This window comes from Podarcis melisellensis, assembly GCF_964234715.1.
Source record: "Podarcis melisellensis genome assembly, chromosome: 2".
Taxonomy (NCBI): Eukaryota; Metazoa; Chordata; class Lepidosauria; order Squamata; family Lacertidae; genus Podarcis; species Podarcis melisellensis.
Genome location: NC_138529.1, coordinates 116,260,476 through 116,287,247, shown reverse-complemented (window position 1 = coordinate 116,287,247; position 26,772 = coordinate 116,260,476). Strand labels below are relative to the sequence as shown.

The following is a 26,772-nucleotide window of genomic DNA, read 5'->3' as shown; positions in this document are numbered from 1 at the left end:
ATGTTGTCAATTGTTTCGGCATATTCCATCATCTTGGTTACATAATACTGTTTTAAACTGCCCTGCATTGCAGGGGGTTGGAATACATGACCCTTGGGGTTCCCTTCCAACTCCATAATACTTATGATTCCATATCGTAGCTTCTTCCCCAAAAAGTATGGGAGCTGTGGTTTGCTAAGGGAGCTGTTAGCGGACCTCTGTTCCCCTCCTAGAGCTACAATTCCCAGAGTGGTTTAAACAATAAATCCCCCTTTATAGGGAACTCTCGGGGGGGGGGGAGGCAGCACCTTCAGAAACTGTTGTCCCCATGATTCTTTGGCGGGGGCTATTAGCATGGCTGCTTAAAGCGGTATGATGATGCTTTAAATATGCAGTGCAGGTTATATTTTTTGCAAAACATGCATACTTTACTTATCCATTGTTTCTAAGAAGTTATGTTGGTCGAATCTGTATTTTGCTATACTGAAAACTAATAGAAATACTGTATTTTTTGCTCTATAAGACTCACTTTTTCCTGGAATACTCAGGATGAAATGGTGAAATCTGCTATGATTAAATGGGCACAAGATGTTGGACACAACATTATGTTGGCTGACTGGGAACAGTTATGGACCACAGGTATGAAGTTTACGGCATGTAATGCCTTAAGAGAGAATATTATGAAAATGATATACAGGTGGTACATGACACCAGTCAAGCTTGCAAAAATATATCATTTGCCTGATAATAAATGCTGGAAATGTAAAGAGACCGAAGGTACAGTCTTTCACCTTTGGTGGACGTGCCCAAGGATCAAGGCTTTCTGGGAGATGATCTATAATGAAATGAAAAAGGTATTTAAATATACATTTCTGAAGAAACCAGAGGCCTTTCTCCTCGGCATGGTCGGCCAATCGGTGTTAAAGAAGGATAGAATTTTTTTTATGTATGTTACAGCAGCAAGAATACTGATTGCAAAGTATTGGAAGACACAAGATCTACCCACCAGGGAAGAATGGCAGATGAAGGTGATGGATTATATGGAACTGGCGGAAATGACGGGCAGAATCCGAGACCAGGGAGAAGAGTAGGTAGAAGAAGGTTGGAAGAAATTTAAAGACTATCTACAGAAACATTGTAAAATTAAGGAATGTTAGAAGGATGCTGGAAAGAAGTTATGTGGTTTTAGCAGCAATGTTATAAAGGAGTATGTAAAAATGGGTTGTTAACAGGTGAGAATGTAAAGTTACAATATATTAAGATAAATGATTAAGATAAAAACAAAGATGGAAAGGATTTGCTGAATTAACTAACTGAACTAGAATACAAAAAAGGGAGGTGTGAGGAGGTCAAGGTAACAAGTAAATGAAAGATAAGTTATGGAAAAATTGATTTGTTTTTAATTATTTTTATTTTTCAGTATTTTGTATTTTTTGTTTTATTATTCTTTTCTTATTTTTGTAATTTTTTGAAATTTCAATAAATATTATTTTAAAATATAAGACTCACTTTTTCCCTCCTAAAAAGTAAGGGGGAATGTGTGTGCGCCTTATGGAGCGAATGCAGGCTGTGCAGCTATCCCAGAAGCCAGAACAGCAAGAGGGATTGCTGCTTTCACTGCGCAGTGATCCCTCTTGCTGTTCTGCCTTCTGAGATTCAGATTTTTTTTTCCTTGTTTTCCTCCTCCAAAAACTAGGTGCGTCTTGTGGTCTGGTGCGTCTTATAGAGCGAAAAATACGGTATTTGGAGAATATACAGTGGTACCTCGGGATGCGAACGGGATCCATTCCGGAGCCCTGTTCGCATCCTGAAGTGAACACAACCCCGCATCTGCGGGTCGCCTTTTGCCGCTTCTACGCATGTGTGTGATGTTATTTTGGTTGCGCATGCGCGCGCAGCGAAACCTGGTAGTAACGCGCTCCGTTACTTCCAGGTCGCCATGGAGCGCAACCCAAAAATACTTAACTTGAAGCACATTTATCCCGAGGTATGACTGTATATATATTTTCCTATTATATTATATTATATTATATTATATTATATTATATTAATTATATTATATTATATTATATTATATTATATTATATTATATTATATTATATTATATTATATTATATTATTATATTATATTCAGTGCTTTTTTCTGGGGGGACACAGGTACACATACCCCTAAACATTTTGTGAATCTAATGGGAGAAGACACTTTAAAATTTCAAAAATTTAGTTTCTTCTCTAGAGCGGTGAACCGTCAGTTCCATTGCTACCCCTGACGGGGGCTTCATTTCCAGTCACGGTGCTTCCTGAGTCTCAGACGGAATGAGAGTACCCCTAAACTTATTTTTTTTAAGGAAAAAAAGCACTGTATATATTCATATTTTCTCATAATAAACTGGAGATGAGCCCCCAGTCTCCCTCCAACCTGTCTCAGCACAGAGCTCCTGCTGCCTGATCTCCTTCAAACAAAGGGAATTTCTATTTTTGCACTCTCTTCCCCCTTCCTAACCCCTATTTCAAATCCCCCCTCTGCCCTACCTATTCGATTTGCTCAAAACTTTGCAGCAGGGAGGGAGATGTGATGTCATTTCCTGCCAGGCCCGCAATGCATCCTGGGACTTGTAGTACAGTCCCTTGTTGCTGTGAACTACCATTCCCAAGGAAGCTTTTGCAAAGTGCCTGCCTTGGACGTCCCCCTTTAAAGCAGCCGCGGCTATTTTAACGATGATAATTATTATTCATTTATTTTTTTAAGCCCATGCACAAGGCAAGGGAAAGAGAGAGGAGGGTGCAGACCAGGAGTCTGGAAGAGAGGAGCTGAGCAGGCTGCAGAAAGTCACGCACTCCGAGCAGCAGTTTTTGCAGGGCGTTTTCTTCCGCGTAAAGCCACAAAGGATCGGGCCGCCGGGAGATCGGCTGCTGGCTTTGCTCTGGAAGGGCAGCGCGACGCATCTGCGGGGTCTGTGCCGGGAGAAATCAGGAATTTATATTCACTTTCCTCCCCCCCCCCCAAGACACGTTGTTGCTTTGGGGTCTGGGGATCCCTCCTTGCGGGGTGGAAGGAGCACGTGGCTTTGGATCTGGGTGAGTCCAGAAGGGGTCGATCCTGCACGTCTAGGAGAACCAGGAACAGGCGGGGGTGGGATGGCTGAAGGGCAATATGGGATATATATATATAATTTATAAACCACCTTTTATCTTCCAAACAGCTCAAGGTGGTCTCCGTGGTTCTCCTCTTCCCCATTTCATCCTCACCACAGCCCTGTGAGGTAGGTTAGGCTGAGAGGCAGCCCAAGGTCACCCAGTGCGCCGCGTGGCTGAGTGGGGATTCGAACCCAGCTCTCCCAGGTCCTGCTCCAGCACTCTAACCATTACACCACACGGGCTTCGCTGTGTCTCGAAGCTGAAATCCCAGGGTGGTGGAACTGGAGCAGAGGACCAGAGTTCGAATCCCTACTCAGCCGCGAAGCTACCTGGGTTACCTTGGGCCAGTCGCTGGGGTGCCTTGAATGATGCTGCGGGCAACACTGGCCTCCATCCCCCTTCCTTCCTTCCTTCCTTCCTTCCTTCCTTCCTTCCTTCCTTCCTTCCTTCCTTCCTTCCTTCCTTTCCCTCGTCTGATTCCCTCTCGCGTCTCTGCCTCCCAAAGGCTTGCACAGTTTTTTGCTGCAGCAGCCCTGGCTACAAGTTCTGCAGGCAAATGGTGCCTCTGGGGCTGGCCAGGGGGGGCTTCCCAGGCCCCTGTGGGGCAGTGTGAGGAGGCACCTCTCTTTGGGGCAGTGGGGGCAGCTCAGAGACCAAGGGCGGTGGCAGCGGCTGCCCAGAGGACTCCCAAGGAGAGGGGAGAGGAGAGGAGGCTGAGGGAACGCTCCGCAATGGAGGGAGTTTGAAAAGGGATGAGGGGAGATATAACTGGGCTCCTGAGCCCCACAGGGGTGCCGCAGAAAGAATGTACAGTCGTACCTCATGTTACGTTTGCTTCAGGATACATTTTTTCAGGTTGCGTCCTGCGGCGACCCGGAAGTACCAGAAAGTTCCAGGTTTCGACGCATGCGCAGACACGCAAAATGACATCACGTGCATGCGCAGAAGCGGTGAATCGCAACCTGCGCGTGCGCAGATGTGCCGCTGCGTGTTGCGTTCTATTCATGTTGCGAACGGGCCTCTGGAACGGATCCCGTTCGCAACCAGAGGTACCACCGTAGTTGGTCAAGGGAGCTGTGGACCTAAAAAGGTTGCAAACCCCAGAGGAAAAGTCAGCTAGGAGCTGTGTAAACAAACAACCAAACTGTAGCAGGTGGAGCACGGGACTCTTGATCTCAGGGTCCTGAGTTTGAGTCCCTTGTCGAGCAAAAGATTCCTGAATAGCAGGGGGTTGAACTAGATGACTCTCACAATTCTATGATTCTATATTTGCTGGGAGTGAAGCCCCACCGTGTTCAATGGATTCTGCTCTTTAGTAAAAACTTAGGAAGATTTCTTATACTGAGCACATCAGCTCAATATTGGCAGCACTGACTGGCATCAGTTCTCCATTGTTTCAGGCAGGGAGCCTATCCCAGATCTGCCAGGATTTGAACCTGGGACCTTCTGAAGCAGGACTGTTGAGCTACGGGCCTCCCCCAATCCTCGAGCGCCGTATCAGTGTTGTACGGGCACACTTGCTTCATATTGTGCATAGTCTCTTCCTTTTTTTATATATACATATAATTTTTTATTAGTTTTTTTAACATATCATTTTCAACAGTAATTAAACATATTTTTACATCTTATTCAAATTTTTGACTTCCATCAATCCTGTCTGGAAAATTTTCAATCTAATCTCTCAGTATGCATTTCTTATCTTCCCTATTACATTTCAAACTCATAACCATTATCTCTTTTTCTACTTTGTAACACTTTGTGTATTTCTCCTTACAAAACTTCTTGTAGTCCTACTAGCCTAATTTGTTGATTACAGTTGCTCTTCAAATAATCAGTGGCGTGGCGTGGGTTGTCAGCACCCGGGGCAAGGCAAGTAATTTGCGCCCCCTAACCCGTGGATTTGCGCCCCCTAACCCCCAGATCTTGCGCCCGGTGCGGCCGGCCCCCCCTGCGCCCCCCACGCTACGCCACTGCAAATAATTCATATACTTCTTCCAATCTTCTGTAAATCTCTGGTCCTGCAGGTTTCGAATCCTTCCTGTCGTTTTGTCCAATTCTGCATAGTCCATTAATTTCGTCTGCCATTCTTCTTTCGTCGGAAGTGCATAGTTTCTTCCAATCCTGAAATCACCCCCTTTTTATTTCCCCGCAGGGAGAAATCTCCTGAGCTCTACAGCTCAGCCTCATTCCCTTTCTTTTTCCCCGCAGGAAGAAATCTGGCCCAACTGTGAGCAAAGAAAGTCAGATGTTGGATGCTGAGTGGTCCATCGGCCCAACATCATTTGCGACCGGCGCTTGGGAGATTGCATCTCGGAGCTAGGCGAAGTTAGTTCCTTGCAAGAGAGAGAACAACATGGCTGCCGACCAGGGACCCAAGTCGGGATTTGGCCTCCGGCTCGCACCCGCTCTGGAACTCCCCAGGAACAAAGTGGGGGGTCAGGATCCGGCCTGCCCTGGAGCAGGAATTGGGAAGCCACCACGCGTGCTTCAGGCTGGAAGCATTTGGGGCTTCCTCCACAAAATCCCAGCGGACCAGGTGAAACCGGAACCAGGAGAGGCCACCCTCCAGCGCTGGGAAACCCAGTGGCAGGAGTTCCTGAGGAAAATCGAGTCTCATCCTTCCTCAGCCTGGGGGCTCCCACAGTTACCAGAGGAGCCCACGCCCTGGGACGATACGGAGGGGTTTTTGGCCTCCTTTGAGCAAGTGGCTGAAGCCTGCCGGTGGCCCCGGGACGAGTGGGTGGCCCGCCTCCAGCCGGCCCTCAGCGGAGAAGCCGAGTGGGCCTTTCGAAGCCTGGAGGCCGGAGACAGAGAGGATTATGGGAAAGTGAAGGCGGCCATCTTGCGCGGAGACACCATGAGCAGGGAGGAGCAGCGCCAGCGCTTCCGGCGCTTCTGCTACCAGGAGGCCGAGGGGCCGCGTGGGGCCTACGGCCAGCTCCAAAAACTTTGCCAGGGGTGGCTGAAGGTCAAGAGGCACTCGAAGGAACAGATCCTGGAGCTGCTGATCCTGGAGCAGTTCCTGACCATCCTGCCGCCGGAGATGCAGAGCTGGGTCAGGGGACAGGACCCGGAAAGCTGCTCGCAGGCGGTGTCCCTGGCCGAGGAGTTCCTGCAGGTGCAGCAAGCGGCCTCTCGGAGCCGGGAGCAGCAGGTGAGGCGTGGCATGTGGCCTGTGGCAATCTTGGTGTAGGAGAGGAACCAAGCGCATGTTGGAGCCAGTGAGGGTATGTGCTATTATGCTCAGGTTCCCGCTTGTGGCCTTCGCATTGGGACATCTGGTTGGCCACTGCGAGAACAGGAAGATGGAGGAGACACTCTGCTTCTTACAACCTTCATACCATTGTGTGAATCTCAGAAGATGCTAAGCGGGGAGGGTTTGTACACAGGGCGGGGTTTGTACACGAACCCGTGACCCTGAGATTAAAAGTTGTGTTCTATCATCTGAACTGTCGTGAGACCTATTCTGTAAGCCACCCAGAGTGGTTGGGGAAACCCAGCCAGATGGGCAGGGTATAAATAATAAAAATTATTATTATTATTAATATAATTATTATTAAATATTAGGGGTATTTGAGCACACACTCCTTTTCACTATTGGATGCCCGTCTTTTTTAAAAAACAAACAAATTTTGTTTCTAATAATTCTTTGCATAAATGCAAGCCAAATTAATTGTAACACAGTCAAATAAAGCTGAGTGGGTCTCATTTGGTTTGCTAGGTAGACACAAATGGAGCTGGGACCCAGCATATCCAAAACTCCTGCTGCCCGGGGAACACTCTGGAGAGACAAGTTAGACTGAGAAAAAGGACAGAATGTTAAATTCTGCCACCATTTTTGTCATTTTAAAAAAATAAAAATCAGAGAAACGGCAAAAGTGATTTGCGTTGCATGCAAAAGCATGCATGCCATTGCTGTCTGTTGATGTGAATTTTTGATGGGGCAAAATTTAAATGAACCATATAAAATACAGTGGTACCTCGGGTTACAAACGCTTCAGGTTACAGATTCCGCTAACCCGGAAGTAGTACCTCAGGTTAAGAATTTACCTCAGGGTGAGAACAGAAATCTCGTGGTGGCGGTGGGAGGCCCCATTAGCTAAAGTGGTACCTCAGGTTAAAAACAGTTTCAGGTTAAGAACGGACCTCCAGAATGAATTAAGTTCTTAACCACTGTAAATGAATTGGGAAAAGGAAGAGGGAGGAGTAAAGGTTTCAGGAGGAGGGTGTTGTGGTCCAGTTTCGAAAGCAGACAGCTTCGTGGAGAAGAAGGCTATGAACAGCTACCGCAGGAGGGGAAGGTGCCATTGCACTCGGATCCTGCCCACAAATGTCTCATGGGCGTCTGTGAGAACAGGATGCTGGACTCGATGGGCAGCTGGCCCATCTGGTTGGCCTCTTCTTGCATCCTTAAGTGAAACGAGGCCCTCCAAAAGTTTGTCAGAGTAGACCTTAAGTGTCGCAACTTCCTCTGAGTCACGGACGAAGGGAAGGAAGAGGCACTGTACCGGGGCAATCCGTATCGGGCTTGCTGTGGCCCTTGCACAACCTTATAATACGGGTCAGCTTCTGAGACTGGGCTGTGTGCCAGAGACACCCTCTTAATGTAAAATCAAAGGACATCTCCCATGCTCCTGCCACAGGTCCTCCACCACATGCCACTCTTCAGGAAGAAATTTGAAATTGGTGAGATGTGAATAGGACAAACTGTCCGCCACCCCTAAAAAACCACAGCATGCCTTTTCTCCTTATTTGCTGAAAGGCTCCATCCTTGCTATTTTTCCAGGCTGTGGCAGAAGTGGTCGCCCCACTTCCAGCAGAAGAACAGGCTCTGTCTGGTGCCAAGGAGTTGAGGAGGCCCAAGCAGGAACTTGATGGTGGAGCAGTTGACTCCCTCATGGACCAAGACACCAGCCAACTGGGTAAGACTTCCTCAGTCCTTGGTTTTGCCACTCACAGAAAGCCTGGCATCTTGGACAGGAAAACGCAGTTGGTCCAGTACGATTTATGCGATGTACAGTGGTACCTCGGCTTACAGATGCTTCAGGTTACAGACGCTTCAGGTTACAGACTCCGCTAACTCAGAAATAGTACTTCAGGTTAAGAACTTTGCTTCAGGATGAGAACAGAAATCGTGCGGTGGTAGCAGGAGGCCCCATTAGCTAAAGTGGTACCTCAGGTTAAGAGCAGATTCAGGTTAAGAACAAACTTCCAGAACGAATTAAGTTATTAACCTGAGGTACCACTGTATTATTACCAGAAGCAAGTTTTTAAAATTCTGCTCTTCAGCCCTGAAATGTTCCTAGAGGGGCTTACGGCGACCGATATTAACATGGTCCCTGCCCCTTAGGCTTAGGAATCCAAAAGACACGACACAAAAGGAAAAGAGATGGGGCAGGAGGAGGGGAAAGCGATGGCAAAAGCAAGCACTAGTTCCCAGCAAATTTCTTATAAGTGTCTTTCGGGGGATAAACGATTTTCGGGGGGGGGGGGAGTAAATCATTATAGAGTGCTTTCCCCAAACCTCCACCTGTTTCTCCTCCTTCCCAAGTGAGACTTCTGCTGGTGAAGCCCAGTGGTTGACCTCCCAGCAAACATTTTTTTGAAGTGCCTAGTTAGACTACGGAACTCTCTCCCACTGGAGTCAATGATGGCCAACCTAGATGGCTTTGAAAGAAGATGAGATAAATTCAGGGCTGTCAGTTGCTACTAGCCACGACAACTTTGCTCTCCTTACACAGCTGGAGGCACTTCTGAGCACCAGTTCCTGGAAACCACAGGAGGGGAGATGGCTCTTGTGGTCGAATCCTGCTTGTGGCTTATGGTTGGCCACTGTGGGAGCAGGATGCTTGGCTAGATGGGCCACTGGCTTGATCCAGCAGGCTTTTCTTACATTCAATACCGTCTCCCTTTGTCTCCAGAAGAGAACAGCACCATCGAGGGTTTTCAGCTAGGAGGTCCTCGCTCAGAAGACGTGCTTGAGATCTCGCCAGGAGGATCCCGAGAAAGCCTCACCTTCACAGCAGAGATTGGTGAGAAGGAGGAACCTTGAGACTGATTTGCCATAGAGCTGGGGGAACCTCACAGGAGAATGCGTTTGGCGCAAGGGGGACGTTGTAATGACCAAAGGGCCACAGCAGGGATGGGGAACATGCTGGCGGACTCCCGCTCCCATCAGCCCCTGCCAGCATGGCCTGATGGCCAGGGATGATGGGAGTTGTAGTCCGGCGACACGCAGAGCAGTGACTAGTGAGTTTCATTAGGCCTGGTTGGGTAGAAAGCAGGAAGACCCATAAGTGCTAAAGCAGGTCCATCAAAATATTAAAATAAACACCCCCATCAAAACAGGACAGCAGCTAGAAGCAACTGTTAAAGAAGGAAGCTCGGATCAGGAGATTGAGGAAACATTTGTCTACACAGGTATGTCCTCAAGAGCCGGTGGAATGCCAATACTGATGGCACCTCTTCTCATATATATATATTACAATTTAGAATATTCATTTAAACAGCCTTAAAATATCAATGACTTCCTTTCTTCCCTTTCCATAGTTCATTTTGCATACCATAAATCCCTGCATATTTTATATCAACTAAACCATTCAGTATTCCATTATTACATCCATCAAAGCTCATTTACACTGTTGAATTTATCTTAACGCTGCCAACGTTTTCAAGTGCACACAATTTCCTCCCATATATTCAGTAAACATCTTCTTCAAACGCATGTTAGGTCCACAAGCTGCGCATATTCCATCAGTTTAAGTTTCCATTCTTCTTCTTTGCTCGTTTTCCATTTTGGGGCTAATGAAACACGGGCCGCAGTAGCAGCCTACATAAATAACCTTTTTTGACACCTCTTCTATACCAGCAGGACTCCCCTTTCCAGGCTGGCAGCCGTTTATCATTTCCCTATTTCCGAGATTCCCATTTGACAAAGATTTCCTCTATGTTCCAGGAGGTGCTAGACTTTTGGGGGCACCCCCGACGAAATCGGGACGTTGGAACGAAGAAGGAATCTGCGGCCCACAAGAGGGAGTGGAGAGGTGGGCCAAAGACCTGGCGCAGGGGTGGAAGTTGAACCCCACGGCTATTCCAGCCGGCGACCTTTGCCAAACGTCGGCTCCACAAAGACTGCAAAAAGGAGCGGCAAGCAGACAGTGCCCTCTGTGCGGGAAAGTTTTCACGACACAATCCAGCGTCAAGAGACACCTGAGAATCCACACAGGGGAAAGGCCGTATAAATGCTCCTATTGCGGGAAAACCTTTAACCAGAGAGTAATCCTAACGAACCACGAGAAAATCCACACGGAGCGGAGATCGTCCCAAGGCTCCGACGGTGGGGAAGGCTTTAGGAAAGAAGCGAGCATCCTTGGACATCAGAGAATATATTTGGTTACTAGCGATGATGACGCTATACCCTGCTAGGGAGGCAGCCCGTATCCTGTTTGTGGGCTTCCCATTGGTTGGCCACTGTGGCAGACAAGATGTTGGACTAGAGAGGCACTGAAGCCTAGTACGCCTTATGGCGCCACCATGAGGAGTAATGCATTTACTGCAGCGTAAGCTTTTGTGAGACTGGAATCCACCACAAAAAAAACCCCACAATAACTTGATTGAGCTTTTAAGGTTGCAAAATACTTCCCCCCTCGTTTTTTCAACAGCGGCTGGAGGGGTGAATGTGAAAATTCTCCATTGTACAGTGGGGTGGCTTTGATAGGGTCTTGCACAGCCCCCTCTGTGCTCCTTCCAGAAAAGTGAGAGGGTGTCAGGGACCCGCAGGACAATGACGACTGTGCACTGGGGAATGTGGGGGCTGGAGTCTGACTCGGGAAAGGAGGGACAGTGGTTTGTGGGGATCTGCACCAGCCAGGAGGCAAGAGTCGGAGGAAGGGAAGTGTCGGGAGTTGGAACACAGGATGTTTCAGGAGGAGAAAGAAGCGGGGGGCGGGTACTTCCACACCCTCTCCTGCGTCACTGTCCCCCAGAACCAGGAGGGGATTGAAAGGGGAGGAGCAAAGGAAATTGCAGGCATAGTCTCCGACTGCATGCATGCAAGCCATCGGGGGAAGTTATATAAACTGGTGGAGGGGAACTGGTTTTGCAATTGCTCCTTGAAATAGCTGCCTAACCATTAGATTGGGGTGCACAGGTGTCCAGAGCTGTAGAAGCGACTGTGTTATCGTTGACAATAAATACTTAACTATTGGGACTGGTGGGGTGGACTGCAGGGAGCCTGACAGTAGGTGGCGCCGGAGAGCCAACGACAGGCAGAGCCAACCGATTCTGGTTTTGCCCAAGGGGTGACCCAGAGACTCAGGCGGAGGAAGTGGGCGGGCAATGCCACCCTCTGCACGGGTTTCAGGTAAGAAGGCAGGGCAAGCGAGGGCAGGCTGTGGGCAGAGTAAAGTTGGTGAAGCAGGGGCCCCGTCCGCCCAAATGGACCAGCATCCTCTGGGATGATCAGAGCTCGAGGACATATTCCAGCCAGGCAAAAACCCTCAAGGAGAGTTTGGCCTCTATGCCTTAGCTGCTCCCCCCAACAACATGGCTAGATAAATATTTTGTTGGAATGTTCTCCTAAACCAGTGTTCCCCAAACTTGGGCCTCCAGCTGTTTGTGGACTACAATCCCCATCGTCCCTGACCACTGGTCCTGCTAGCTAGGGATGATGGGAGTTGTAGTCCAAGAAACAGCTGGAGCCCCAAGTTGGGGAAACACTGTCCTAAATTCTTCAATTCAATTTCCATGCAGTAACGTCTCTGAATATCGGTTGCTAGAAAAAGCAGGACGGGGGGGGGGGAGTTGCTGTGGGGCTAAGTTTCTGCTTGCAGGCTTGCTCATGTGAGAACAGGATGCCGCATTGAACGGGTCTGATCCAGCAGCCTGTTCCTGTGAGGAAACCACCCCCTAGAACAGAGATGGAGAACCTTGTGACTGGGGGGCATCTAAGCCCCTATATCTGACTCTTGAAGACTCTTTCTTGGGCCAGGTCCCCTCATTGGCTATTTGCAGTATCCTCAAGTGTGCCGGTCAGGCCGGGGCGCATCCTCGAACTCGTGACTGCACATCTTGCTTGCCTGCAGGCAGGATCGAGGGGTGGGTGGCTGTAGGAGCCGGCCTGTTCTACAGAAGAAAAATGGACATTTGTTGCTTTGCCCACTTTTGACTCTGGCCCCACCCATCACTTGTATGTGGCCCCTGGCAGGTTGCCCAGAAAGGAATGTGGCCCTCGAGTTGAAGGAAGGTTCCTCCCTTGCCCAAGAAGTAGAACTCCATACATTCTTCTCAACTAACAGGCCGATAATTTCTTTGGCCATGCAAGACTGTCTTCCGCTCCCAACCACAAAGGTCTCCCTGTTGCCTAGCTCTTTTCCGTTCCAATCATTTTCTTGCAATAATGATCCATTTCCCCCTCACTTTCCAATGTTCTCCACTTGTGGGTAGGTCTGCAGACCTGCCAGGACGGTCAGTTTGTCATCTGAAGTTTCTTCTTTGCTCACCAGGCCCCAGAGGGTGGGAGCAAGAGAACGGGGCCTTTTCTGTATTGGCCCCTTCTGGAATGCTTTCCCTAGGGAGGCCCAACAACAGTGTCTGTTTCAGCAAGACGTCTTTGTTTTCCTGGGCAGCACTAGTGATATGTTTGTCTTGTTTTTTAGTGTTCAACGTAGGCCCCATCTGCACGACACACGTAAAGCCGTACCGCACCACTTGAAACAGCCATGGTTCCCCCAAAGAATCCTGGGAATTGTAGTTTGTTAAGGGTGCTGAAAGTTGTTTCCCTCAGTGCTACAGTTCCCAGAGTTCCACAGGAAGAGGGATTTATTTCCCCAATAAATGTTATTTAAAGTTTGAAAGAAAATATACAAAGGTTACTATCACATATCTTTTATCAAAATATTTTTTAAAAACTAAATAAAAGCACAAACAAAAAAGGGGGGGAGAGAAAAAGGAGACCTTCCTATTCTTCGTCTGTCAACTATATACAAAAAATTATTCAAAACATCCACTCCAAGCACAACACCCTTGAATTCCACTTTCTATAAATCAATATTTCCTTCAATGCTCCAACCTAGATTTCATAAGTTCATTTTCTTTTCCACGTAAAGTGTCTGTAACAAGTTTCCAATCTTTCGTAACTATTGTCGACGATTTTTCTCTGATTAAACACGCCGTCTTTGCCAATAATTTTAACACCCAGGGTAGGTGTTAAAACCTGGGAAGAGGGATTGATTGTTAAAACAGCTCTGGCTATTGTAACTCTGTGAGGGGAATGGGGTCTCTTAACGATTCTCGGCACTCTTAACAAACTACATTTCCCAGGATTCTTTGGGGGCAGCCACAACTGTTTAAAGCTGTACGATGCTTTAGATCTTCGGTGGCAATAGGCCCTTTGGCTGGGTGGAGCAGACACTGTCTCCTAGAATATTAATGTTTATGTGATTTTTATTACTGCATTTTTACTTTGGTTGTAAATAGTTTGGGGTTATTTGTAGCTAGAAGCACGATGTATTTTAATAAAATTAAGCCCACTCTACCTCCCCCTTTCTCCACCTGAGTGTTTTTTTCCCTAGTGATCTCTCAGGGCTCCCAAGTCTCCCTACAGCGACACAGGGGGGGGGGATTTGACCCACCAGTGGGTTGGATTTGACCTGCAATTCCATGGCCCAAATGCCATGGCCACCTGCCAGAGCAGCAGGATTTATTCCCGGGTGATCAGGGTGGTGGTGAAATCCTATCTAGACCTAACCCCCCAAGAGCAGGATTGAAGTTGGTTATAGTGTCATATATAGTGTGGGGCACTCCCTGGTCCTGAATGGGATAACTGTGCCCCAGAAGGACCAGGTGTGCAGATCGGGAGTTGTTTTGGACTCACAGCTGTCCATGGAGTCACAGGTCAGTTGTGTGCCCAGGGCAGCTGTTTGCCAACTCTATCTGGTACGCAGGCTGAGACCCTACCTGCCCACAGACTGTCTCACCAGAGTTGTGCTAATCCAGAATGCGGCAGCTAAATTAGTGACTGGGAGCGGCTGCCAAGACCACATAACACTGGTCTTGAAAGACCTACATTGGCTCCCAGTACGTTTCCGAGCACAATTCAAAGTGTTGGTGCTGACCTTTCAAGCCCTAAATGGCCTCGGTCCACTATACCTGAAGGAGCGTCTCCACCCCCATCGTTCTGCCCGGACACTGGCGGTTCCCTCGCTGCAAGAAGTCAAGTTACAGGGAACCAGGCAGAGGGCCTTCTTGGTAGTGGCGCCTGCCCTATGGAACGCCCTCCCACCAGAGAACAACAACTACCAGACTTAGAAGACATCTGAAGGCAGCCATGTTTAGGGAAGCTTTTAATGTTTGATGGACTATTGTACAGTGGTACCTCGGGTTACATACACTTCAGGTTACATACGCTTCAGGTTACAGACTCCGCTAATCCAGAAATAGTACCTCGGATTAAGAACTTTGCTTCAGGGTAAGAACAGAAATCGTGCGGCGGTGGTGCAGCAGCAGCGGGAGGCCCCATTAGCTAAAGTGGTGCTTCAGGTAAAGAACAATTTCAGGTTAAGAACAGACCTCCAGAACGAATTAAGTACGTAACCAGAGGTACCACTGTATTTTAATCTTTTGTTGGAAGCCGCCCAGAGTGGCTGGGGAAACCCAGCCAGATGGGCGGGGTATAAATGATAAATTATTATTATTACTGAAAGTCACGTATTTGTTGTCTGGTTTGAAACTGAGACCTACCTGCAGACTGTCTTGCCAGAGTGGTGCATGCTCTGGTTATCTCCCCCTTGGACTACTGCAATGCGCTCTATGTGGGGCTACCTTTGAAGGTCACCCAGAAACATACAACTAATCCAGAATGTGGCAGCCAGATTGGTGACTGGGAGCGACCACTGGGACCATATAACACCGGTCCTAAAGGATCTTCATTGGCTCCCAGTACATTTCCGAGCACAATTCAAAGTGTTGGTGCTCATCTATAAAGCCCTAAACGGCCTCAGCCCAGTATACCTGAAGGAGCATCTTCATTTTTGAAAGGTTCAGCCCGCCATCTTGATTCAAAATGGTGTCCAATGGTATCCATACACAACACCCTGCTCTGTCCTTTCAGGAATTTTGTGCAAAATTTGGCAGCTATATCCAAATGTGTCCTGATCAGTAGAGGATAAACAATCGTTCATCCCGGACACCGAGGTCCACCTCCGAGAGCTGAGTGGGGGGTGCTCGTGTAATCTCACTGTATGCAAGTTGTACAAGTGACAATAAAGTATATCAATAACATCCCTAAACCATTGTCACTTTTAGCAGTGAGCTCACCTGCACAGTCCTCGCTTGAGTAACTGAACAATCTCCAGCCTTCTAAGCACGATGCATTTATTCTTAGGGCTGCTGTCTTGTAAAGGGGCCTCTATGTGCCAGGTGCTGTACAATGGTGCAAAAAAGAAGTGGATCTCCTGCCCACAGCCTTACCTTCTAAGAGAAAGAAGGGCATGTTGGGGAGGAGCGGACAGGCGGCAAAGACGAGTCCTGTCTGGGAAAGCTAGCACTGGGTATCTGAGAAGGCTGGATTGGGAGGAGACACAGAATTCCAGGTAAAGGGACCCCTGACCATTAGGTCCAGTCGCGGACGGCTCTGGGGTTGCGGCGGTCATCTCGGTTTATTGGCCGAGGGAGCCGACGTACAGCTTCCGGGTCATGTGGCCAGCATGACTAAGCCGCTTGTGGCAAACCAGAGCAGCGCATGGAAACGCCGTTTACCTTCCCGCCGGAGCGGTACCTACAGTGGTACCTCAGGTTACATACGCTTCAGGTTACAGACTCCAACAACCCAGAAATAGTACCTCGGGTTAAGTACTTTGCTTAAGGATGAGAACAGAAATCGTGCTCCGGCGGCGCAGCAGCAGCAGGAAGCCCCATTAGCTAAAGTGGTGCTTCAGGTTAAGAACAGTTTCAGGTTAAGTACGGACCTCCAGAACAAATTAAGTAATTAACCTGAGGTACCACTGTATTTATCTACTTGCACTTTGAGGTGCTTTCGAACTGCTAGGTTGGCAGGAGCTGGGACCGAGCAACGGGAGCTCACCCCGTCGCGGGGATTCGAACCGCCGACCTTCTGATCGGCAATCCCTAGGCTCTGTGGTTTAACCCACAGCGCCACCCGCGCCCCTAGAATTCCAGGAAGAGGAAGCAAAAAAGAGAACAGGAGACTGAGATCTGCGGCTTCACAAGGGGTTTAATAGAACCAGAATGCTGAACTGAAAGATGAGAAGACAGACGGAGGCGGCGGGTAGAACAGAATGAAGAATCCAACTCAGAGAATCCCCCACCTTGCCTAGGCCAGGAATAAGGAACCTTTGGCCCTTCAGATGCCATCAATACTACAACTCCCATCATTCCCCAATAACTTTGGTCATGCTGGCTGGGGCTGATGGGAGTTGGAGTCCGGCAGAATCTGGGAGGACCATGGGTTCCCCAGTCTTTGCCTCGGGTGTTTTCCCCAAGTCGGAATGGGTTCCAGATGCTTTTCAAGTCTAGCTGTTCCATCACGAGTCACTGGCTGCTGTCGCTATTTTGCAAGGCTTAGAAGAAGGAAGGGGAGCTGGAGGAGAGGTCTCGTGTCCCCATCTAACTTTCTGGGTACAGGTAGTGCCTCCTAGTCTCTGTTCCTGCCAAGATGCCTAGCAAGACTGGAGTTTTTGTAAAAGTGTCACTCTCTCAGCCTGTGCTATATAATGGTTTTGGCCCTGTCCTCAGCACTGTCTTCATTTTTTTTTTTATAAATATTTATTAGAATTTTTAGAAAAAAGAATACAAATAGTAATAAACATTATTGCTTTGTTTTAACAAAATTTCATGATATCCTTGAACTTCCTCACGTCTCCCGCTCCCATTTACATCTTTAATAAATTTTTGTCAAGCAAATTATCATCTTATTTCCAAATCTATAACCACTTGCTTAAATACAATAAAATAATTCTCCTACAAATTGTTTCTCTTAATCTCTCTTATCATCAATTCTTAATCTATTTTGGTGATGGCCAATTATTTATAACCAAGCATCCTTCTTAACATTCCACTAAATCACAATATTTCTGCAGGTAAATCTTGAATTTCTTCCAATCTTCTTCAATCCTTTCTTCTCCCAGGTCTCGGATTCTGCCAGTCATCTCCGCCAGTTGCATATAGTCCATCAGTTGCATCTGCCATTCTTCCAGTGTGGGTAGATCTTGAGTTTTCCAGTTCTTAGCGAGTAGTATCCTTGCTGCTGTTGTTGCGTACATGAAAAATGTTCTATCTTTCTTTAACACCTTCTGGTCGACAATGCCCAGAAGAAAGGCCTCTGGTTTCTTAGTAAAGGTATACTTAAATACCTTTTTCAGCTCATTATATATCATTTCCCAGAAGGCCTTCACTTTGGGGCAAGTCCACCAGAGGTGGAAGAATGTTCCTTCATTTTCTTTACATTTCCAACATTTATTATCAGACGAATGGTATATTTTGGCAAGTTTAACTGGGGTCATGTACCATCTGTATATCATTTTCATTACATTTTCTTTCAAAGCATTACATGCAGTGAAATTCAACCCAGTGGTCCACAACCTTTCCCAGTCCTCAAACATAATGTTATGCCCAATGTCCTGTGCCCATTTTATCATAGCCGACTTAACCATTTCGTCTTGCGTATTCCATTTCAGCAGCAAATTATACATTCTTGAAAGTACCTTAATCTTAGGTTCTAACAGTTCTGTTTCCAACTTCGATTTCTCCACCTGGAATCCTAGCTTTTTGTCACTTTTAAAAATTTCCTTAATCTGAGCGTAATGTAACCAGTCTCGCACTTTATCCTTCATTTTCTCCATACTCTGCAATTTCCAATTATCCCCATCTTTTTCTAACAGTTCCCAATATTTTGGCCAGTAGGCTTCCATATTGGGTCTTTTCCAAGCCTTAGCTTCCAAGGGTGAAAGCCACCTTGGAGTTTTATTTTCCAATAAGTCTTTGTATTTTGTCCAGACATTAAACACTGCTTTTCTGACAATATGGTTCTTAAAGGCCTTGTTTATCTTAGCTTTGTCATACCACAAATATGCATGCCAACCAAAGGCATTGTTATAACCTTCCAGATCTAACACGTCAGTGTCTTCGAGAAGTAGCCAATCTTTTAGCCAACAGAAAGCTGCGGCTTCATAGTACAGCCTTAAGTCTCAGCACTGTCTTCAATGGAAGCATCCCTTATTTGTTCTTCTCGCAGGCATGGGTCTTCTGATGCCTGATAAGATTAGATCTTTGACAGAAGCCTTGCCCACAGTCCACACATCTGTGGGGCTTTTCCCCTGTGTGGATTCTCCGGTGTACTGTAAGGTGCGCCCTTTGACTGAAGCCTTGCCCACAGTCCAGGCATTTGTGCGGTTTCTCTCCCGTGTGCGTTCTCTGATGTACAACCAGGTGCGTTCTCTGACTGAAACTCTGGCCACAGTCTGTACATTTGTAGGGCTTCTCACCCGTGTGGATTCTCTGATGCCGGATAAGGTTGGACCTCTGGCTGAAGCTCTGCCCGCACTCTGTGCATTGATGGGGTTTCTCTCCCGTGTGGATCCTTTGATGGATGATAAGGTGAGCTTCCCACGTGAAGCTCTCTTCACAATCTGGACATTTGTAGGGCTTGTCTCTCATGTGGATTCTCTGGTGGGCAATGAGGTTTTTCCTTCGGTTGAATTTCCCCCCGCAGTCAGAGCATTTGTGAGGCTCCTTACCAGCATGGATTTTCTGATGCCTGATAAAGTTTGATTGCCAATTAAATATTTTCCCACACTTAAGGCATTCATACGGGGTTTCTCCCACCTCAATTCTCTCATGTCTGCCAGGGTTCAACCCTGGATCTACACTTTTTGGGCAACCTGAACTTCTGTATGATGCCTCCTCTTCTGTATGGACTTTCTGATGTTTGATAAGGTGCGAGCTCTGACGAAAACTCTTCCCACAATCCGAACATTTGAAAGGCTTCTCACCTGTGTGAATCCTCTGGTGGCTGATGAGGTTCGTTCTCTGACTGAACCTCTTCCCACAGTCAGCGCATTTGTGTGGTTTCTCTCTGCTGTGGATGCTCTGATGTCGAAGAAGGTTCCCTCTCCGGGAAAATGTTTTCCCACATCTGAAACACTTATACAGGTTTTCTCCTGTGATAATTCTTTCATGCCGAATATGGTTTGGTTTCGGATTGAGAGCATTGTCTTCAGTGTGAATCTTTTGATGTTTGATCAGGTTCGATTTCTGACCAAAGCTCTTCCCACAGTCTGAGCATCGGTAGGGCTTCTCTCCAGTGTGGATTCGGTGATGTCTCACAAGGTTGGATCTCTGGCTAAAGCTCTGCCCACAATCACCACACTTGTGCGGTTTCTCCCCTGTGTGCAGTCTCTTGTGTATGAGGAGGTGTGCTCTCCACCAAAAGCATTTTTCACAGTCCAGACATTTGTAAGGCTTCTCTCCAGTGTGAATTCTCTGGTGAGCGTTAAGGTTTGTCCTCTGGTTGAAACGTTTCCCACATTCTGAACACTTATGCGGCTTATCTTTTGTGTGGATGCTCTGATGCCTGAGGAGGTTCCCTCTCCGGGAAAAGACCTTCCCACACTTGAAGCATTTGCATGCGTTTTCCCCAAACGGAATCCTCTCGAGTCTGTTGTGGTTTGGCCTCTGACTGAATCTCGTCCCGTAAGAAGAGTACCTGTGTGGTTTGTCGTCTGAGTGCACGCTCTGATGTTTGATAAGGTTTGATTTTTGAGTGAAACGCTTCCCGCACTCCAGACATTTATAAGGCTTCTCTCCAGTATGAACTCTGTGGTGCCTGATGAGGTTGGAGATATGACTAAAGCTCTGACCACAGTCTACGCACTGGTGCGGTTTCTCTCCTGTGTGAATTCTCTGATGGATGATAAGGTTGGCACTCCGACTGAAGCTCTTCCCGCATTCTAAGCACGGGTAAGGCTTTTCACCCGTATGGAATCTCTGGTGTCTAGTAAAGCTAGTCTCCCAATTAAAGGTTTTCCCACACTTAAAGCACTGATACTTTTTCCCTCCTGTATGGATTCTCTGATGCCTGTTGAGGTTTGATTTCTGAGTAAAAGCTTTCCCACAAATATTGCACACATACTGTCGCTTTCCTGTGGAAATTCTTCGTTGTGCTACCGTTTCACCAGATTCAGCACTCCGGCAAAGGATGGATTTATCACTCTGACTCTTGTCTGTTCGTATTCTCTCTTCCTGCCTCATCCCGTCTTGATCTCCAAAGGCCTCTTCTGGGTCTCGAGGCCTTATTCTTTCCAACGGCACCTCAAATGAGAGCCTTTCTTCCTCGCTCTCCCAGCCATCGCCTGCTGGAATAAAAAACAGAAGCTTGTTAGAAATGGAACCTGGAAAAGACAATATGCTGGCCTGATCCATCAGGGCTTTTCTTAGAAAGCCTAAATGGAACCTTCATGTTCAAAAGTAGTCTATCTCTGAACACCAGTTGCTGGAGAAACAAATAACAGAAAACCTCACATTTCTTGTTGTGGAGACCTAGGAGTCATTCAGCCAAGGAGACAAGAAGATGTGAAGGACTGAGAAACAACTGGGGAGGGGGAATTCCCAGCTTCCCCTCATTTTTGCATCTCTAGACTTTTCTCAGTTCTGTTAGGGGCAGCATTTTCTTGGAAAATCTTACTGTATCACCATCATCGAATCACAGAATTGTAAGACTAGAAAGGTGTTGCGTTCTGAGGCCAAAGGAAGGAATGGACCCTGATTAAAACAAGACACGAGGCTTTGATCTGCAAGGCTCTCGGAGAAAGTGCATTCACCACACCCCTCACCAGGCCATTTTAATAGCAAAAGAACTTTTTACGGAGTGTTCGTAAGAACCAATCAGATTTCCTCTGAGCATTCAAACAAACCTCAGGTGGGGACAAAGTTGAACTATAAACACTAGTTGGGTATACATAAAAAGGTAAAGGTACCCCTGCCCGTGCGGGCCAGTCTTGCCAGACTCTGGGGTTGTGCGCCCATCTCACTCAAGAGGCCAGGGGCCAGCGCTGTCCGAAGACACTTCCGGGTCACGTGGCCAGCATGACAAGCTGCATCTGGTGAGCCAGAGCTGCACACGGAAACACCGTTTACCTTCCCGCTAGAAAGCGGTCCCTATTTATCTACTTGCACCCGAGGGTGCTTTCGAACTGCTAGGTTGGCAGGCGCTGGGACCGAGCAGCGGGAGCGCACCCCGCCGCGGGGATTCGAACCGCCGACCTTTCGATCGGCAAGCCCTAGGCGCTGAGGCTTTTACCCACAGCACCACCCGCGTCCCTTGGGCATACATACTCTGGAGTAAATGAATAAAAACTACAAAGGAGCGAATACCGCAACCCCAGTACACATGATAAGAAGGATGGCCAGGAGGACAATGACCATTATCACCTTAATGTGAAACCTGTTTCCTGGCCCTAAGATTAATATCCCAAGATTACCTATTAGAAAAGCTACATCAAAGAAACTGGCCATAGTCTTTAGATGACCCAGGACGCCTGCCTGTCTGTTGAAGTGTGTACGTGACTTGTGAAGAAAGAGAAATGGGCTGTAGAGGCAAAAGGGCATGAATGTAGAATCTTACAGGATTTAATCAGAAATCATCATCAATATATCAAACCCAGTCAACACAATGCGTTCATCGTGGACACGATGGCTTGATGTATATTTTAAAATTCCTCATGGTAATCCCATCCGATTCCTACAAAAGGACCCAAGGGTCATCTAATCCAACCCCCTGCAATGCAGGAAAATTGTTTCTGAAATTTTGAAAAAAAATCCTCCCAAAGAAGTCCAGGGCGGCAAACAATAGCAAGGTAATATGGGGAGGGGGGCAGGAAAACCACTGCTACAGTGAAAGATGCTTACCCAGCAACGTGGCCCCCTCCTGGCCTTCTTGCTTGATGTCCCTGGGGTGGGGCCTCTCTCCAGCGTCCTCTTCTCGAGAGAAACTCATCGCTACCTCCTCAAATTCTCCCAGCACCTGAAAGGCAATAAGCCAGAGGTTTGGAGGCGAAGCGTCGCAGTGTGACTCGAGTGGTCAGCTCACAAAGGGTACTTTTCCTTTTTAAAGAATTAACTCATATTTATTGGTTTAAATAACTAAGTAATATATATTTATAAACAGGCTGAGGAGGCAGGGAACTGGGAATTTGATGTTTTTCCAACCTAGCAGTTCGAAAGCACGTCAAAGCGCAAGTAGATAAATAGGTACTGCTCTGGTGGGAAGGTAAACGGCGTTTCCGTGCGCTGCTCTGGTTCACCAGAAGCGGCTTAGTCATGCTGGCCACACGACCCGGAAGCTGTACGCCGGCTCCCTAGGCCAGTAAAGCGAGATGAGCGCCGCAACCCCAGAGCCGTCCGCGACTGGACCTAATGGTCAGGGGTCCCTTTACCCTTTACCTTTATTATGTTTTTAGATATGCTGTAAGCCACCCAGAGTGGCTGTGGAAACCCAGACAAGATGGGTGGGGTTATTATTATTATTATTATTATTATTATTATTATTATTATTATTATTCTACTTGGAAACTGGAGAGTGCAGGAGGAGAAGCAAATAATGAAATGGAGTATCCTGGAAAAGGGGGGCATAGAATCATAAAAGCTTGGAAGTGGCCCTGAGGTCATCTAGTACAACCACCTACATTGCAGGAATCTCAACGAAAGCATCCAAGACAGATAGCATGGCAGTTTGGCACCGTGAACAGAAGCAATTCACACTTCATTGCAGGTCCCACTTCCGTAATAACTTCACATGTCATTAATCTATTTTTAAAACAACAAATCAAACAATTACACTGTACTACTAGTGTCTGATTTTTATTATTAATGTATATTTATTACTAAATAACAAATTCAAAATTTATTTAGCATCATTATTGTTCTTCACAATTGTACTATTAACATGACACAATAATGAAATAATAAGTTAGTTATTATCTTTAATTACTACAATTGTATTATCATTAATTTTTATATCAATACTTGCCTATTGCTTTATTATGGCCAGTTATTATGGATTCCACGAGTAACAATCTTAAATATTATTATTGTTGTTGTTGTTGTTGTTATTACAACCATCATTATCACCTTCTGGCAGGAACATCTCAACTAAACCATGTGCTACAGCAGTGAGAGAGTTGGACTAGACCCCAGGAGACCCGGGTTCAAATCCCCACTCGGCTGTGAAACTTTCTGGGTGACCTTGGACCTGTCAGTCGCAGCTTCTCAGCCTACCGTACCTCACAGGGTTTTGTGAGGAGAATACAGGGAGGGGAGAGACCCATGCCTGCCACCTTGAGCTCCTTTGAGGTGCAAATGAAATAAACAACAATGAAGTAGTCATCATCCAAGTCTGTACGCTCTTTTCTGTAGCATCTGCTGATCTACTGGGGCTTTTTTCCCCTACCTGACAGGACCAAAGCACTCGCTGCCACCCCCAATCGAGACCCCTTCAGAGTGTGGGATGGTGGGAACTATCCTCACCTCCTGTTTCCACCTCTCTGCCTCCTGCTGCCTCAGCAGGAAGTCTTCGGCCAGGGCCACTGCCTGGGCACAGGTCTCTGGCCCACCCTCGCCCACCCAGCTCTGGATCTCCTCCGGCAAGATGGCCAGGAACTGCTCCAGGATCACCAAATCCACGATCCGCTCCTTCGAGTTGAGCTCGGGCCTCAGCCACTCACAGCAGAGCTCCCGCAGCCGGGCCCAGACTTCCCGGGGCCCCTCGACCTCCTGGTAGCAGAACCAGCGGAAACGTTGGCGCCGCGTTTCGGCCCCGGCAGTCTCTCCCTCGTGCGGGGTCTCCCCCTTCACAGCCCTGCAACCCGCTTTCTCTCTGGGCTGTGTATCCAAGGGGTCGGTCCTGGGGGACCCCTCTCTGATGCCTGAAGGAAGCCCGCTCACTGCTTCTTGCACGGGGCGCTGGCAAACCCCGGCCGACGTTTCCGAGAGCGCCAGTGGAACGGGCAGCTGCGGAGAGCTGGTCCACCCAGAAAATGGAGACTGTACGGTCTTCAGGAACTCCTGCCACTGGGCCTCCCAGCAATGGGACAACAACCCATCGTCCAATTCACAATCGGCTCGCTTCGCAATGGCCCGGCTGAGGCATTCCCCAATGGTTCCACCTTGGGGGCTCTTTCTGAAACGTTTTGGCCCCTCTGGTGGGGTGGACCCCGCCGGGTCCAGCTCTTCCATTTTCACTTCCTTCTCCGCCACAGTCTCATACGGGTGGGGAGCCAAACAGGACACCGTCCTTTGCTCAGCGGCCATTTTGTCTTTGGGCTTGGTTCAACCAGTTCCGCTGTTGCATCACTCTCAGCCTACATGCCAACCATCAAGCCTTGGGCAATTTTGAGAAGAGGACCAGACGGAGGTAGCGACGTTTCAAAACCCCTCAGCTACACAGCCGCATGTAGGACTCTCTCCCCACACTGGAAGATTCGTTTTTTCTGAAGAACGGAAAGGAAAGGTTTTTTTAAAAAAAATAATTTTTATTGAATGATTTTAGGTTACAAAATACAATACAGCCATACTACCACTAAATATAATTAAGAAATAAAAATTACATACATCGATATTTAGGTTGTTATTTGTTATTTACCGTCTTATTTCCTCCCAAGCATTGCATACAACAACACACATATGTGCAGATACCCACACCCGCACACAAAATGATAATAATGAAAGTAAATATTTTTTCCCTTTTTATCTTCCAAAATCTTTTCTTCAACTTTGACTTCCTGTCAAGTCCCTTTGCATATATTTTATCTTACATTTGAATGTACACATTCAGAAAGGAAAGGTTACTGCACTTGAGGCTTTTCAGTACTGTTGTATCTTGGTTTTTGAACAGGATCCATTCCGGAAGTCCGTTCGACTTCCAAAAACGTTCAACAACCAAGGCGTGGCTTCTGATTGGCTGCAGAAGCTTCCTGCATGCAATTGGAAGCCACAGAAACCGCGTCACACGTTCGGCTTCCAATGAATGTTCTCAAACCGGGACACTCACTTCCAGTTTTGCGGCACCCAGGAGCCAAAATTTTCAAGTAGCAAGGCGTTTGACAACCAAGGTACAACTGTATAGAAAAAGGAGGTGTAAGAGGCAACATTACAGAAATGTATAGAATTATGCATGGAAGAATTATGCTATGAAGGAAGTAGAAAGCAGAAAGACCACATGCTGGACATGAGCCAACGGTGTAATGCAGCAGCAAAAACGACTAATGCTATTCTAGCCTTAGGGCCCTCGTATTTACGGCACTGCCTCTCCTGGTCCTGCCCCGCAGAGGACCTTAAAGTCCATGAATAACCATAGTTTAGAGGTCCCGGGCCCTAAGGAAGTCAGATTATCCTCCACCAGGGCCAGGGCCTTCTCAGTGACGGCTCCGACCTGCTGGAATGCTCTGTCCCATGAGACCAGGGCCCTTCAGGATTTAACCTCCTTCCACCGGGCCTGTAAGACAGAGCTATTCCGCCCGGCCTTTAATTTGAATTCAGCCTGATCTTTTATTTCCCTTCTCTTCCCTCCCCCTCCCCTTTTATGAAGATCACCCGCTCTGAGACCCAACAGCTAATTCTCCCCTGGCCTCCCCGCTGGTCCAAGTAGGACTAATTCAGCCAGCTAGCCCTGGTGACTATCTAATGCTTATTGGATGGCTTTCCCCCGAACTTTGAAGTTTCTTGTTATTCATGTTTTTATACTGTATTTTATGCCGCTTCTACAATTAAGTGTTTTAAATTTGTTGTTAGCCGCCCTGAGCCTGGTTTTCTGAACCGGGAAAGGCTGGGTATAAATAAAAAATTATTATTATTATTGTTATTATCAACAGAAGATCAGGCCAAATATCCATCACACCTTGCCCAACAGGGACCAATCTTGAAAGCCCACATGCAGGACCCAGAAGGCAGCAGTGCCCTGCCCCCAGCAATTGGGATTCGGAGGTACACTACCTCTGAACATGGAAACCTTTGCTTAGATCCTCTGGCACAATGGGAACATACAATAATAATATTATTAATAGTTATTATTTTTTTATGTATTCCCCATTCATCTGGCTGGGTTTCCCCAGCCACTCTGGGCGGCTTCCAACAGAATACAGTGGTAGCTCGGGTTACATACGCTTCAGGTTACAGACGCTTCAGCTTACAGACTCCGCTAACCCAGAAATAGTACCTCGGGTTAAGAACTTTGCTTCAGGATGAGAACAGAAATCGTGCTCCGGCGGCACAGTGGCAGCAGGAGGCCCCATTAGCTAAAGTGGTGCTTCAGGTTAAGAACAGTTTCAGGTTAAGAATGGACCTCCGGGACGAATTAAGTACTTAACCCAAGGTACCACTGTATTAAAAATAAAATAAAACTTCAGACATTTTTTAAAAAAACAGACTCTCACCACACAGCAAAAGGCAAGGCATGCTCTTGCTCGCACCTGACCCCAGATGTTCAAATCAGATGCTCAAATCTAACGCGGGATCAGTTGGTTAGAGCATGGTGCCGATAATGTCAAGGTTGCAGATTCAATCCCTGTATGGGGACATCTACACCTTCCAAATGTACGGTTCTATGAATCTCACCATAGAGTTATACATGCTAGAGGTGGGAACCAG

The 26,772-nt window shown here is 47.3% G+C and overlaps 3 protein-coding genes across 4 annotated transcripts in view; 2 read left to right on the top strand and 1 right to left on the bottom strand.

Moving 5' to 3' along the window:
- Positions 1–26,772, top strand: part of LOC309364451 (zinc finger protein 174-like) — a 122,820-nt gene that overhangs the window by 37,330 nt on the left and 58,718 nt on the right. The window lies entirely within an intron of this gene.
- On the top strand, positions 5,339–12,177 carry LOC309361259 (zinc finger and SCAN domain-containing protein 23-like; the record flags this gene model as incomplete). Its single annotated transcript, XM_081896167.1, has 5 exons — positions 5,339–6,271; positions 7,880–8,039; positions 9,039–9,149; positions 10,073–10,453; positions 12,107–12,177. Exons 1-5 carry the CDS (start codon positions 5,471–5,473, stop codon positions 12,175–12,177), a joined length of 1,524 nt encoding a protein of 507 aa, XP_081752293.1. The 5' UTR covers positions 5,339–5,470.
- Positions 18,326–24,612, bottom strand: LOC309364373 (uncharacterized protein). Of its 2 annotated transcripts, none has more exons than XM_081901489.1 (3): positions 23,656–24,612; positions 22,039–22,153; positions 18,326–20,486 (listed from the first exon to the last, which is right to left on the bottom strand). In XM_081901489.1, the coding sequence occupies exons 1-3, from the start codon at positions 24,436–24,438 to the stop codon at positions 18,349–18,351; spliced, it is 3,036 nt and encodes a 1,011-aa protein (XP_081757615.1). In that variant the 5' UTR covers positions 24,439–24,612; the 3' UTR covers positions 18,326–18,348. The 2 variants fall into 2 exon arrangements, with proteins under 2 accessions (XP_081757615.1, XP_081757616.1); XM_081901490.1 differs by having other exon boundaries at positions 18,326–20,483.